Here is a 16,850-nt window from a genome sequence, read left to right on the forward strand (position 1 = left end):
AAGTTCCTCAGCTCTTGGGGATTTCTCCTTTGATTTATTTTCTGTGGGAGATAAGCAGGAGAGAATATAAGATAAGAGCATGACTTTCATTCTTATTCATTTGAACTTGTACACAATCAGTAGAGCATGATCTAATAGGAGAAAGAAACAGAATGAATCATTATAAGCAAAAATGTCACTTTAGGTCCGTCAAGGGAGCTGTTATAATTTATGATGAAGCACCACAGGTGTGACACAGTCTGGTCTGGAGAGAGAATACAATGCCTGCTCTCATAGGCGGGTTTGTTTTTGCTAGCATGTTGGATGATTAACGCTGGATAAAGTGTTGTCTTGGTCTCAATCTGTCTTACTCAGATTTTTTAGTATCCAGTGGTTGAGCTGTCTACACATACATACTTTATCTAAAATCCAAGTCCATCACTAAAGGCATGTCTGCCGAGGATTCCTTCATACATGTGTGTGTATAAGTGTGTGAACATGTATTTGTGCTTATGGTATTATTGTGGTTGTGAATATGAATGTGTGGGCTGAAGCAGCATTTAATCATTTCAAACACATAGTGGGTAAAATTCCCTCTGGACTAATAGCTTTACAATTTATTGCACATTAATGACCTCAGAAAGACACCAAGGACAAGCCACAGCCGAAGACTCCCACTCACTCCACTGTCACTAAATCACCAGCACAAACAGAACAACAACAGTGAGGTGAAATCAGAGATAGATTTATATTCAGTGCTGTTTCAGCTGTTGGACTCAAGTAATATTAGCTCTGCTTTTTCAGTCACAGCAGTGTGGTCGCTGTGTTGCCCCTGTGTGCGAAAAACTGTGCATGGTGTTAGACTCAGCCAAGACAACAGTAACAGCCGGTTTTGTTTTTGTTTTTGTTTTTGTTTACAAGCACTTAAATTGAAAGACCTCCACTATTTTGTTTTTATTTCACCCTGTTTACATAAATACTCAATAGCTCAGTGTAGTATTTCACATGTGAACATACTGCCTGAACAAATCCACTATTTACTCCTATGGAATAACATTTGTTAATAACTACAGTGCCCACCTGTTTTTAGAAATTACTTTTTTAACAAGACTAGTTCAAAACCTAGTATAAAGCTGGACCGCGTCCTACTTGCATTCTGCCTAATGTCAGCTGGTTTCAGCCCTTTATATGTTTGCTTCTCTCCCACTCTGTGCCCACATATACAGCGTTTTAATACAGGCAAATTCCCAATAAAGCTGTTCTCATTTATGACAACAGAACAAGTATGAAATAGTCACTGAAATGTGGCCCATTGAGCGTACATGTTAACCAGCAGTGACTTTCAAGCCAATCTGCTGCTCTGCACTGCTAAAATCCTGACTTTATAACTGCAACATTGTCTGACAAAATCACTGAATATACAAGTCGGCTATATTTACTTGTAAAATGATCACTCAGAGAGAAATTTAGAAGCCCATTCACGTCAGCTGCCGTGATGCCCTGTCCACCCTGTGGAAGGAAAGTTCGACCTCACATTCGACAACTGTCTTCAAGAAAAAGCAGCTAAGGTTTGTCCAAAAAATTGCTAGATTTGAAAAAATAAAACAAAATAAAATAAAATGAAATAAAATAACATTGCTCAAGGGGTCTGAAAAGTCAGTAAATCTAGCGACAAAAGCACTAAGTTGTCAACACCGCTTGTTTGCTTAAATCGTTTTGAAAGAGCAACGACCAATGGGGAAACTCCAACACTCGTGGATGGTATAACCTTATCACTCAGTCATGTGGCATGCGGCTGACTAATTCTGTAACTTCATCACTCAGTCAATCAGTCAGTGACATTCACATTTATAGGGCTGGCTCTAATGTTGCAGTCCAGCAAAAAATGAAACTATCCATCTGGGACAAGAGATTTACATCTTCCGTTGGAAACAATGGGTTTGGGACTGAGAGTCAAAGACAAATTAGGAAAGTTGAAAAATATCAAGGCTTTTCATAGGATTTGTTGTCATAAAGAAAAATATAAAATAACACCAGCTTTTTCTTTTAATTCTGCTGTGATACTTTAAAAAATAGCATCACACAATATGTGGTAAACATTTTTAACTTTATATTGAAGCACAGGGGTGTTAAATAACTTTCTGTATTTACTCGCAGAGAGAATGGCCCTGAATAACGGAATCAATATGGGAGGTCTGCTTACCACTAACAAGACATTTCAGTTCACCAGTGTGCGCCCTTCCTATTGTGTAAACACCACACCACGGGTTCCTGTCAATGACCCATGAAGTCACTTACACGCAGTGTAAATCTCACCTTCACACAATGCTGTGTTTTCCCTCATAATAGCAATTACAGTTGAATAAATGTGAGTGTGAGACCACGGAGCCTAACAAGAATGTGAATGAATGGGTACCAGTAAGTACCAGTGTTTTCATAGCACCACGGTCACATATTTTCCCCATGTTTGCCTGTGTTCCCCCTGGCATGCCACAGTGCAGGTTGTCCCAGTATGGGGTTGTACGGGCCGTGTCAGGTGTCCACTGGAGAGCTGGAGTCTGCACAGCACACAAGCATCAGCTGCCTCATTTACTGCCACTAATTTACTGGAAGTGGGTTGTGTGGGGGCACAGGGGGTATGGTATGTGTTTGCTTTACACATGTGTGTATGTGTGTAGGGGCCTACAAGCATGTGTGCCTGCATGATTAGCCACTGTAGGGTCATTATTGTCATTACTATAGCCAGACGCTTAGTCAAGTAAGTTTTCCCACAAACTGTGTCTGTTTTAGGAGGATTTTACTATTACCAACAGAAAGAGTTGTTGTTTCAGAAATCTTTGAGGAAAAAGTTGACTTTTTCTTGGTGAAAATACTTGGCTGGTTTTAACAATGGACATCAGTGACACACCATGATAATTCAGATCACTTATTGTGATGTTTGAACAAATTTCCCCTAGGGGATAAATAAAGTATCTATCTATCTATCTATCTTGAGAAGTGTTGAAATTAACAAGTAGGGCTGGGTATTCTTTGAAATTTCTACTGTATATACTATAAAATCCTTTTTATTGATTGCAATGTCATATTCCTCTCTCTCTTTTTCCTCATTTCAGCTTTACCATTCCCTCAGATGGAAATATTCTTCATGTCTTGGGCATCATTTTAGCCACATTACAGCCAAATTTAGTTATCTTTGGGATCTCCTCTAAAATTTAAACCGTTCTGAGGGTTTGAACAATGTTTTGCTGCACAGCATAAGTTCGTTCTGACTGAAAACTGTTGTAACGAATTGTTGTTGTTTTACAGTAATGGATCCTGCTTGTGTGGCAATATGCACAAGCTTTTCTGTGTGAGTGAGTTAGAGATGTTAAGCAAGCCACTGGCATGTAGCGCTTGCACACCTAACCTGAGCAGTTCGCTTTGCCTCTCTCAACCCCAGCCCCCTCCTGCAATGCAGCTGCAGTATGTGTGTTTTTGAGAGAGAGAGAGAGAGAGTGTGTGTGTGACCACCCATGATCTGTGCTGACCAAGGATTAGGGGGCTCAAGCTAACCCAAACCTTTTTCTCCACCACTTAACACAAATGGCTAAATTGGTGCAGATGGCTTATGGTCATGTAAGCTGGCGGCTCCAGCACTAAATGTATAAGGTAGCTATTTGTGATAGAGAGAAGACAGACTGTGTGTGTGTGTGTGTGTGTGTGTGTGCGCGCACGTGTATGCCTGTCCAGGGCCTTTGGAGATGTTATCTGGAGCTCATTTCTGTTTTTTGACTAGCACGAATGTGCTCTTTCTGCCCTGCACTTGTAAAGGAATTTTTTCTCCATGCTCTGTCGACCCCTGGGTGCACGTATGCAGGGAAACGTGGGAAACAATTTCATTTTAGCCTTCTCCTTCAGTCTAACCCCCACTACCCCTCATATTCTCTCCCCCACATCCCCTTTCCACATTTTAATAGTTTCCATATGTCACACTTGGAGTGTGTCAACAGGAAGTGATGCGAGGACTTGGTGTAATGATGCGTTGGAACATTTCCTGCATAGGAGGTATATTAGTGTCCAGATGTTTATTTAACAGCCAGATTTAACAGCTATTTGAAAAGAAAACAGCTCTGAACAAAATTGGTGACACTCTAAAAAACGTCTCAGTAACATGCACTGACATCTTGTACAGCACTAAAAGCCCAGGGGAATGGGTGCAATTTCAGTCTTCAGTTGTGTAAGGAGTTTAATGATTTTACCATACACACTGTGCACTCACTCACACACACATACTGTACATACGCACAGATAAATAGCTGAGGCCTCGTTCTCTCATTCAGCCTTGAGTCATGAGACATGTTCTGTATGGGGTGATATGCACACACACATACAGATACACACATTTTCCTTTGTTTACAAGAGTACGCCAAAGCAACAGGCTTCTGGTTTCAGGCAGTGTCTGGTGGGATTTAGTGCTGGGCCCCTGGAGCATAAACTGTGAATTGTTGACTGGCCCTTGGAATCCATCACCGGATGAGACAGTAACTCTTAACTTGTCTGACTGTTCCTCCCAAAAGGCAGATTAAACGGTCCCCAAATTCAACTTCTCAGGTCATTCTTACAGGTGGATTATCCTGGTACTACTGATGATACTTGTGCATACATGAAAACAGTTTGTCTTTAGAAAACATTAGCCTTAGCCAAAGTCTGAGGATGTTGTGTGGGACTTTATGTTTTGATTTATAAATCATGACAAATGCTTCACTTTTAATGAATAAAACAAAATGCAATCTGCAATTACAGTGGGGAAACTGAAAAATTCAAAAGAATCCTCCTCATACATCTGGCAGGTTGAAATAAGAATAAGAATATTGACACCGCAATATTCAGATTACTCATACTGCAGTGGATTTAATAAAATGAAATAAACCAACTATGGTTCAGTTTAAAGGGGATTATCCTGCTTGTCAGTAACACCATTTATCCCAATTTAAAAAGATTTTTGGTCGCTGGTTTCACATGTATAGTACTTTGCCTGCACAGTGCAAGCAGACTGGTTTATCTAGCAAACAAAAAAATAACAAACTACTGCAAGGTGTGGATGAAATGATGAATGGATTTTTGTATATACTTTAAAATGAGTAAAGAAGAAGCACGATACTCGCAAGAGAAGTACTGGTGTTGGAAAAAGTCATCATCTCATCATCAATCATATATCTGCTATTCGAAGTGTCTTGGTTTCAAGATTCTTTTCCTGCCTCTTTTGATTCTCTCTGCACACAAACATATAAGCAAAAAAGTACACATATTGACCCACTCATCAATACATTGACCATTAAAGATTATTCTGGCAAAAACAGGCTTGTCTTTATTATGTTAGCAAGTAGCTAAAAGTAACATGTTTGGAAACAAATAACAAAAACACCGCTGCCCACTTATTAGACTGATTAAGAGACAAAATGTGTCACCTGTTCTCGCTCATCACGTTGATTTTGTGGCTTATGGACCAAAGTTAATAGGGATAAACCCTATGATTCCAACTGCATCAACAATGCTCGCCTGTGGATTAGTTGCTGACATTTTTGGGAGAAAGCAGAGTGGGTTAACAACCCTCAGGGATTAGACTGTCCCATGTAGAAGACTGTGGTGGCCCCACAGTGGTCCTGTGGCAGACACACAGCTTATTGACTTACCAGAAGGACCAGTGGGCGAGACCTTGCTGGGTCATAGTTTTGAATCATTTGCTGAGGAATGCATAGTCTTGACTATCTTCTTTGGAGAGTATTGCATTTGACTAAACCGAGTCAGCAGAGCATTGAACTCTGGGTAACTTTACAGTAAACACACATCATGCACAGGTACGGTTTTGAAATGCCACAATAAAGAATGAAAAACAAACATCTTTAAGGAGTAGGCCACATTCCTTAGACATTAAAACTGACGATTAATTGGGCAAGACACTCACGCAAGGTGTATTTTGGCTGAGGTAATGTAACTTCAAGGCAAACATTGATGGAAACACACAATTAAAACCCTGAGCCACAAGCCTGAATAATTGTTGCACCTGGTTTTACAATGCATTCCTGTGTACATGTTTCAGCATCTGTGAATATGTGTGTGTGTGTGTTTGTCAAAGTGCATCCAGTTTGTTTGTTATGTGATTTATGGCTCTTCATTATCAGCGGGCTGCAGGGGTGTTTCCAGATGCCTGTATTTTTCAGTCATCCCTAAGATTTACAGTTAACAAGTACCATCATCCTACAACTATTCTCTGCACTTTTTTACTCTCTCCTTTGCATAAAAGGTGTGCGTTTCGCTTCATTGAGTCAGTGCGTGCCTATAATAGTATCAACTAATACTCGCCAGCAACAAACACAGTGGAGTGATGTTTTCGAGCTGGATGACAAAGTGCGATTCATCTAAGTAAAAAAAAAAAGTACCAAAAACCATATGGAGTCAATAAATCTCACTGGTGATTAAGTTGATGTGATTTAGGCGGCATGACACAGAAAGTTGTCATAAAAACAAATACAGAGAGAGTTGCCAATGAGCACAGGGTGTAGACATGAAGATTAATGTGACACTTGCCTTCCACAAAGATGCTAACACAGAAAATTCATTCTGCAAAACAATTAAGCATATCAGAGCCCAAATCCATTTTGACAAAATGTTCAGTACACACAATGAGTCACGCTGATACATGTGGACAATTTCAAAACATTTCATTACAGCGTGTTTTGGCTGTGTGCTCTGCTTTGTTTTTGATTTTGTTTTCTGCTGATTCTCTGCCAACAGCAAAAAAAGAGAAATATATTTATTCAGTATATCCTTCTCTCCTCTGTTCTTGGAGTGCTTTATGCAAAGGCTATAGCCTTGAGTTGACAGGAAAAACAAGATTTCCTTGAGGGGGTGGAGGAGGAGTTCATTTTCCACATCCTGCTCCAAACACAAGCCTTTTCTTTTTTTCTTACCCTCTTTTTTAAAATCACAGCAGGTCTGTGTTTGTCTCCTTGTTACAGCTGTGCTCAGCAGAGGAGTGACCTTGGGGACAATGACACCACACAAAGCGGCTAGCGTGGCCATGACCAGAGCCACTACTGGCAACCCTTGTCAGACTGAATGGCGGTTGGTTTCATAGCTCGCTGACTCATTATGGCCTACTACAGTCTTTAAGCCAAATATGTGGGTGGAATGTAGGCAAACATAATTATGCCTGCTGCACATGGTGTTGATGATTGACCAAGGATGGGAATGAGAGAGAGTGGGCGCAAATGTATAAATAAACGAAAGGGAGTAAAAGTAGCAAAATTTTTAGTCTTTTATCCGAGTGGGTCATTGGGAAGGTGTGGTTTGGATAGAGGATGTTGGGGGACTGTGAGGCTGCCAAAGCGGAACACAGAGGAAGGACAGAGCAGAGATCTGCTAGTGACCTTAGCACGCAAACCACAGCACTTCTATTGTCCACCAAAGCACAGACAGATAAAGAGCTATGTACATACATAACCAAGTGACAGGGAATAAAGTCTTTCCGTCTTTCTAAAATAAAAATACCTCTTAATCAATCATCTCCCAGAAAATCCCTAGAATCCAGACATGGAAACTTCAGAGATTCACTTCTGAATTCAGTGTCACACTGCGGCTGAACCACCAAAAGAGATGACAGAAGTTGTGTTTGTATCACTGTTGCCGTGGAGACAGAATACAGATCCAAACAAAGGGTTAAAGGTTGCCCTGTTATGGAATGTTTACCAAAGACTGAGAGGACGAGGGCTGGTATAGGGCAGAGACCTCCCTGTCACCATATGCATGACATGTAAAAACGCCCCTGTGCTAAATTTAACAGAAATCCATGCTCTGAGCCTCATACAGAAACTGAGGTCTTTAGGGGATTCTGAGTATATGTCTTGCTGGTGGGAACGCTAAGAGCTGAAGGTGACTGATATGTTGTTTCCGACTGTAACATTCAGAGGAAGGTGGTCAGGGGTCAGCAGCCTCCACCCGCCTCTGTGGCTTGGCACATCCTCTGCAGCCACAGAGCTCTAAAAATGGAGTCACATAACAAGGGGCTATCGCACCATGCATAACTTAAGTTTGTCATACTGATAACACTTATTAAGGCTAACACTGCAATAATAAAAATTCTTTAAATATTTATAACAATCATTCATTCGTTTCAGATTTGGTTTCAGCAGTGCGAATATTTTCTACTTTTCTTCATCTGACAAAAAAAGACATTTGAAGCCGTCACCTTGAGCCGTATTGATGGAAATGTTATAGACCAAATGAGTCAAAAAATTGAAAAATTAATCAGCAGATAATGAACCCAATTGTGAGTTGCAGCCTTAAATATAATATATGGCCAAATCAGTGGATACACATAAGTCAATAAACCAAATAAAACCCACCTGTTGCAACACAACAATGTAAGCCAAACAACATTGTGAGACACCTGCTACACTAAGTAAGTAATAGAAACCTGCCAACAAAAACACTGTGGGCAAAGAATAGCAGTTCCACCATAAGAAAAAAACACCTGCTGTGGCACAACATCCGCTAGACATGAGCCCCACATTCGATGCAAGAATAACAGCCACCTGCTGGAGGCTAACAATAGCCACCAACTAAGCTACAAGGAGCCAACAATCTATTCACTTGAACCCAATGTCTTATCCACAGCAGTGAGTGAATGATAGTGTATATGCCAAGTGAATGTCTTCTCATCACCATTGTACACAGCCACGTACCAACATTTATGATGGTTACATAAAAGACAGCATGAGTATGTGCTTGGAACAATCACACCAAAGTGTGACACTAAATGCCAGAAGGTGTCAGGTGCACAGTAATAACAAATACCTCTTGCATAACCCACCACAAGATGGAAGGAATGTAAATGCACAATGATAAACACTTCACAGTTCACACAGGCTCTACAATCATAACTGATATCAAAATATGTACACACACACGCACGCACGCATGCATCATTTTAACAACAACTATAGTGGAAAGTATTCAAACATCTCTTCTTTTTGTACACTTTACTGTGATGCATATTTTTATTTCAAATGGATATGTGGATTTTTGCCCATAAATCTACACTCAATAATCCATAATGACCAAGTGAAAACTTGTTTTTAGAAATCTTTCCTGATTTGCTGAAATATCTAATTTACAAAAGTATTCAGACCCCTTATTCAGTATTTTGTATAAGCCCCTTTAACAGCTTTTACAAAATAAAATTACAGCTTCAAGTCTTCTTGGGTATGTCTCCACGAGCTTTGCACTCCCGGATTTGGGCAGTTCATCCCATCCTCCCTGGCAGATCGTCTTAAGCTTTGTCAGATTGCACAGGAAGCGCCTGTGAACTGCTATCTTGTTTCTCCACAGATGTCCTGTGGGGTTTAAGTCTGGGCTTTGGCTGTATCACTCAAGGACAGACAGAGACCTGTCCTGAAGCCAGTCCAGCACTTTCCTGGCTGCATGCTCGGGTGATTGTCATACTAAAAGGTGAACCATGGCCCCAGTCTCAGGTCTCATGCACTCTGGAGCAAGTTTTCTTTAAGGACCTCTCTGTATTTGGCTGCATTCACCATCCTTCATCATGAGGATGGTATTAGCCAGGAGTTGAGAAGTGCCTGCCGTTTGCCAGATAGTCAAAGTTCTGTCCAAAGGGTTCAGTTTTTGTCTCATCAGAACAGAAGATCTTTTTCCTCCTGGACTGAGTCTAGCCACTCTACCATAAAGGCCTGATTGAAAGGCCTCTGCAGAGGACTTCTGAAGCTCTGGTGAGTGACCATTGGGTTCTCCTTGACTACAGCCCTTCTAGCCTGGTTACTCAGACAGCCAACTCAAGGATGAGTCCTGATGATTCCAAACTTCTTCCATTTCACAATTACTACCCTCTCCCCCAACCCCAGGAAGCATCTTTCCTTTCCCTGGCCAACGTTACAAGCGCTGACAGTGACTTCCCCATAGGTACTGTTGGCCAAGCTGATAGTCTGAAGCCATTCACACTGGTAGATTTGCTTGGTTTTGTTTTACAGATCTTTCACTGATTTCTTGGTAGTCTAGAGGACAGACTTACTTTTCAATGGAACAATGAAGACTTAGTGAACACAAAATGATTTGGCCAGGATCAATTGATAGTGTAATAAAGTGACTGTATTTCCAGAAAATTTGAACGTCTCACTGACCTTCCAGGGAGCAGGGAGATATTCATCTTGGTACTATACATATACAATATCAAGGTCGTGTTGTAATAGCTCCACATATGACTCTGTTTATGTTGACTGCATTGACTGATTAATTACAGAGTCTGTAGCAATTTCTGTGTTAATATATCTTTAAAATAGTTTTAGTCATCACTGGCTTGCCAAAAAGATATATGTTGTGTGCTATCCTGTGCAAATACCTTCTTGTTAAGATTGATGTCAAGACATGTTCAAGACAACATATGCAAATGCTTTGTGGAAACTGTTGGGTTTCTCTCTATATATTGTATAGTCTCAACCTTATCCTGTAAAGTACCTTGTACAAAGCACAAGGTATGTTTTAAATGTATGACTTAATCTTTTACGATGTGTGTATTCACTGCATATGGGGTGACCAAAGTAAAAAGGACACCTTCCAAAATAATATAATCCAAAAGGCCTTCAATAAATTCTTAATGTTCTGTATTTGTCGACTCTGTGTCAGAGAAGTGTTGATTAAACTTGATAGTAATTTTGAGGCTGAAGATTGTGTTGGTGTAATTGTTCAACTTTAAGCAGTTCTGGTAATTGAGTCTACCCATGTATAATCTATAATAATCAAAAGAATTAACATTCGGGGTGCAGCATAATGGCTAATACTAATACAGAAAGGACAAGATTATTTCACATTATAATGTGAGGTTACATTTACATCTTAGGGAACCAAAGGTTACACACAGATGATAAAATGCTGGCACTATACTCAGCCTTTCCTGTTATTTAGAACTGAGTAGTATTCTTATATAATAACAAACAATAGTATTTATTCTTTGCTTGAAAAAACTATCATATTATGCGTGTTGTATTTTTAATATCAACTTCTTGTCATGCAAAACACAACTGTGATGTCTGGTTGAATTATAGCTTTAACCTCAGCCCTGGTTCTTCTGCCTTCACATCTGCCTTGTGTTTACATCATTTAAAGGATTTGCATTGTCTACCTAAAAAGATTAAGTGGGCGTCACAAAACTTTAAGTCTGAAAGGACTCAGCAGACCCCTACAACTATTAACCACTGAGAATCCCCTTCATGAAGTCATCATCTGTTTGGCCTCAATCAATCACCCCTTGGGGGCCTCCACTGTAAAAGGCTCCTATTAGGTGCAGTGAAAGCAGTGTTTACCCAAGCTTAGTGAGTTACCTTGGGTTACTGCAGGAATGGAGATTGTGGAAACAGTTGGCCACAGACATAATACATCACACATCATAGAGTATGTTCATGTTGATCTGTACCAGTTGAATTAACCAAGAAATGTTCCTCTTTTGTGTGACGGCAGAAAAGTTGTGACGTGCAACAAGACAAAGCAATGTCAAGAAGGAATTGAGAGAGATAATTCAGGAATGTGAGATGTCCTTTTTGTCAAGGAATTCTCATGTTTCCACAGGTTGTAGTGTTTCGTTCTAGCTAGATAAGAGGACTGTTATACAACAGAAACATCCTATCTGAAATTTAGTGTTATCATCACTTTATCTTGAGATAAAGTGTCTCAACATCAGGTATTTTTTTACGATTCCATTCAAACTATTGAATTGTAAAAGGTTGCTTGAGTGCTCAGTCCCCTGGCTACCGGCCTTGTTCACTTTACCCTCGTTCTGAAGGCAATGGCACAGCAAGGCTGACAAAGTCATTAAGTGAGCAAGCAAGGGGTATGAAGACGCATGTCTCACTTAAAGCGTGTCCCCCCTCCCTCCCCCTTGCCCTGGCTTTTCACCTCCCAGACCCCCCTTCTGACCCCTTTGTTGGGGCGAAGGGGTCTAGATGTTTGGAACCAGCTAATTATAGAGGTTTAACGTCTGCTTGGCTAAACCCTAAGTGCTGGGGGACATTCCTACAATTGGGAAATTCACTTTGAGTATGTGTGTCTGTGTGCGCCCTCTGTGTTTGCTGTTTTTATTTAAACTTTTGTTTAAATAACTACATCCCAAGAGAAAAGAGTACTATACAGGCCACATTAAAAAGTTGCTGAACAGTAGCTCTATGCAAATCTGAAAACCATGAAAACAATTTTAATTGGTCTATCATGGACACACAAAAAAAAAACAGAAACCACTATAAACTGCCACAACTATGTACAATCAACATTTCAATGTCTTAAAATCATCCAAATCAATTTGAAGGTCTAGTTTTAGCACAGTTGATAACTCCTGTAATATGTAGGATAGTTTGAAAAGGCTGTGAATATTGTATAAATAACCTCCATGCTTTTAAGATGTAGAGACACAAACCAAACAATTTCAGTTTTCAAAAGGTTAAAAATTGAAACATGAAGGAGCAGCTAAAAAGGGAGTAAAGAATGATAGTGAGAAATGGTACGTATGGTAATGGTGGTAGATCGTGTGTGTGTGTGTGTGTGTGTGTGTGTGTGTGTGTGTGTGTGTGTGTGTGTGTGTGTGTGTGTATGTGTACATGCGTGTAGCGAGTTCAGGCGTCTCTAAACAAATGCTCTTGATATTTTGGTATGAAAAGCTAATGACTGTTTCAAGCTCACCAGATTCTAACAAATGCAATTTTTCCATGTTTTTTCACCTCATGTCTTGCTAATTATATGATAGGATATGATACATTGCCCCGGACTTACCCCACTCTTAGGTTTTGCTCCAAGGGCAAGTGCAGATCCTGAAGAGGAAGCAGCAGGAACATGTGGATGTGGAGGGTTTTGTGATGCTGCTGGTACAGATCCTAAATCCAACTCCTGCACATGTAAAAGACAGAGATGGTAATATAAGACTTACATGCTGCACTAAAAATAATGTTTTCCTCTAACATTTCAGTATTTCTTTAAAGATGATCAAGAAAAGTTTTGTAAATGCAAAATACCCAAAACAGTTTATCAGTGTTGGTGCAAAGAGGCAAATGAATGATGCTCCCTAGTGGCCATTGGGGGACAAACAAGTTTACTTTGGTGAGGGGAAAAAATGAATGAATGAAGGAACGAATACTTGTTGTGAATATTTGAATACTTGAAGTTTCTATCTGAATCCAAAAGATGCAGTACATAGAACATACAGCTATAAGTGAAGGTTAATTTCTGGTGTGCAGTAGAAACTACATGCAGGTGTGTACCAGGTGTTGTCGTCGATGAAGGGCAGGGTTGCTGCCCATGGAGGAAGTGGCACTGAGGGCATTCTCAATTTCCTGGTCTAACTGGTCCAGCTTCATTAGCAGCAACACCATTGAGTCCAGTCGAGCATGCTCACGCTGAAAAAAGAAACAAATAAAAGAAAAAAAATATCACCATTGGACTGACCTCATAAATGTAGCAGATTATATCATTATAGATAAGTGAAGATGGCAAAACTTAAATAACTTGAATATACCAAAATCAACTTCCTACTTGATCTGAACAAGGGCCATTTGAAGTTCTTCTTCTGATGATAATGTGTTTCATGTGGTGCAGTCATCTAACCACTAATAAATCAGTATTTAAGACTGCATCTATTTGCAGTCATTCCAGTTCAGGCTACATTTTAAACATTAGGGATAGCTGCTTTGCTAGTCTATTTTTCTCACATATACATTTTGTAGAAGGTGACTACAGGTGACTACCTCCATCATTTAATCAGTAATGAAGTCATACATTTTAAAGATTATTATCACCTGCTTGCAGCAAGACACAAGAATGTCATCATTATAATCTTGTCTCAACCCATCCTACAGTTCTTGGTGCATCCTGTGCATACCTTTTGTAACATCTCTGGTCAATTCTTTCATCATATGACTTCAAGAATTTAAATATTTTCCCATTAGTCCTCCAATATGCACTGTTAAACTATCCATCCACGCACTGCGATAACAAGTCTCATACTGACCTCAGGTGGTGTTTTTCCAGTAAAACAAGCTAAATGAGAAACCCTCCAGCCCACCTTCACACCCCACATATCACTCGGTCCTCTGTTATCCCTCAGTGCTGTTTTGTTTGAAACGATATAAGCCCTTGTTACAAGTTCAAAAACTTTTAAAATCCCTCTCTGCAGTTCTAAACACAGTAAATGTTTTCATTTCCTTCTGCATGTCTTTTATCCTGGCTCCGGGTGTGGCTCTCTGTCTGAGCTTCTCTCCCAAGAGGACCCCCAAGAAATTACATCACAAGGCTCGCTCATTAGTCACAAACGAACTTTGTTACAATATGCTCTAACAGACCCTGTTTAAACACTTCATGAGGCTGAGCTCATGGGACACAGCCACTGTGACTGTACATTTCTGTAAAGGTACAGAGGAATGTTAACATGTGAATGTGAGCCTTGTTTTCATGTGCTGCCACTGTGTGATACAATGAAGAGAAATCTCATCGGGTTAAGAAGGATGAATAAAATACTTACACAATAATACACATCATACACATGTCCTGCGAAGTTGCTAATGTGGCTTAATCTTGTTTGAGTTAAGTTTACAATGGGTGTGTACAGATGACAACATTCATAAGAGCTGAGTTGTGACTAATGCTAATGTGTGCTGTTGACAGGCTTATGGGTCGCAGATAAAAATCTGCATCATGATAAACAGGCTACAGCCTCAGCCCTGCGACTTGCTTCCAGCTGCATCCCTAATAACGTCTTATGACATGCCCTTACATTTATTTTCCAGTTAGAGCCCAATTAGCCTGTCAAAAGCAGTTCCTATTGGGTTTGCAGAGAGAGCACATAGACATCGAGGGCAACGTGTGTCATGGAAATATGTCTCACATTGATGCCTTCATTGGCATTCCTAGCTAGCAGCAGCACACATCGTTACGTTCTGTCTCTTTGGCAAAGTTTCACAATGAAACATTGTATTGTGGTAAAACAATGACATCTTTACGAGGCCTCACTGAATGAACAAAAGCATCTGGCTCGAGATGGCAATAACAACCACAAAACAGCAGAGTAAAAAACAAGTGCAGTCCAATGTCAGGCGCCTCAGAGAGGCAAAGTTTTTTAGGGGGCATTCTGGTGGTTTGGGTGTTCTCAGAAGGTTTCTTTTCTCTCTTTCCCATCTTTTGAGGTTTCTGTTGCATTCCTCTCAACATCCTGTTTTTTGAGATGGGAGACAGTTCCCACACTGTTTGAACTCTTAGACCCCTCCTTCCCCTTTCCTTGCTCTCTTTTTCAAACCCCCCCTCACACTCGGTGGCCTGCATCCCATTTCTCAGACCTGTCCATTAAACTGAGGGTCTCTTTCTCTGCCGTGCTAAACATAACATGCAGACAATTATGCATCAAAACACTGCACATGCACTCTGTTTAATGTGGGTATATCATTCAAAAAACGGTAGCCAAAAGTGAATAAATAAGGACAGAAAGAGAAAAAGAAAGAGCACTGAGACGGTGATGTTGCCAAGTTGTCTACTGTTAGATAAATGGCTGTTGAGCCAGTTTGGCCCTGAGGTCAGGATAAGACCTTGTTGCTAAAACAAATAAACACAGTAACAAAGCCCAATATCAGAATAATCTCAAGCCATTATGCAAACCAGATGGGTTCATTTTACAAACTGAATCTGCAACAATAACATGGTCCACTGGGAACATCTTCATTAGTTAGTACAATATCTTGTCAGGGATAATTCCCAATTGCTGCTGCCATTGTCAAAGAACAGATAATAACTTCAGTTCGGTAATTTTATTCATGATATTCAAGAGCATTTTTTCCCTTTTCTTTACATTAAATATTGTATGTTACCTCCCTTGGGATACACTAATATTAATTTTTACTGCCTAATTTCTTTTCTGTCCTCATGAAGCACATTTTCTTCATAAACTGGCTTCACACAGAATGTAAATACACCCTGTGGTGCAGTCAAAGAGAAGATAAGCCATAACCATATGCTAGATGGATTGACTTGGCGCCTTCTACTTTCATGGCTGAACTCCTCTTTTTAAGTTCCAGGAGCCAGGTTTTTTGGACAAAGGTTTAAAGTCATCATAAAACTGAAATTAAATCCAGTGGTAATAAAGTGCAGCACCGGTTTTCCATGTCCCTGCACTGGACTGTGCTCTCTCGTTTTTGGCAGCTGATATGAGTGACATCAACATTGGTCATGACTAAGAAGACCTCCACAGTCTCTATGCAAACACGTAGTTCATGCTGAAATAATGTAATGATAATACATGAAAATTTCTATTACACAACTCATACGTTTTTTTTAGGAACATCGACATAACCAGAGCGTCAGTGTATAATGTATTATGCAAATACTGTGAATGGCTGCATACATTACTCGCTCATTTTTAGGGGGGTTGTGCTGGTCTGCATTAGCAGATAATCTGTGTAGATACATACAGATCTGCCACACTGATAAACATTAGAGTTCAAAACACTTTTTCTACAAGTGAACATGACCAAACACTACCACAGTCATCACCATGCAGCACACTGTCACATTTTTTTTTTTAAAAACTGCGTGCTTTAGTGTCTCACCTTCTTGTGAAATCACCAATATTCAGCAAACAACTTATTTGAGTAACAATTGTAGCATGTATAAGCAGTACACACCATAAACATATAATGAATGGTCCATAACACACTATAATGTAGTTGTAAGCAGATATAAGTGTTTATTAACATATTTGTCCGCAAATATAACTTCTCCGGTGGACATCAATATATAGAGGCTGGTGTATAAACAGAGAATGAATGACAATAATGTAAAGAACTGCTTTAATG

General features: G+C 40.0%; 1 protein-coding gene across 3 annotated transcripts in view; it reads right to left on the reverse strand.

Annotated features, from left to right (window-relative positions):
- Positions 1-16,850, reverse strand: part of dlc1 (DLC1 Rho GTPase activating protein) — an 80,668-nt gene that overhangs the window by 59,169 nt on the left and 4,649 nt on the right. For all 3 annotated transcript variants that reach the window (XM_056371391.1, XM_056371388.1, XM_056371390.1), the window contains 2 exons: positions 13,275-13,409; positions 12,790-12,903 (listed from right to left, as the gene is read on the reverse strand). In XM_056371391.1, the coding sequence (XP_056227366.1) occupies positions 12,790-12,903; positions 13,275-13,409 (249 nt within the window). The remainder of the gene's footprint in view (positions 1-12,789; positions 12,904-13,274; positions 13,410-16,850) is intronic.

This window comes from Seriola aureovittata, chromosome 3 (assembly GCF_021018895.1).
Source record: "Seriola aureovittata isolate HTS-2021-v1 ecotype China chromosome 3, ASM2101889v1, whole genome shotgun sequence".
Taxonomy (NCBI): domain Eukaryota; kingdom Metazoa; phylum Chordata; class Actinopteri; order Carangiformes; family Carangidae; genus Seriola; species Seriola aureovittata.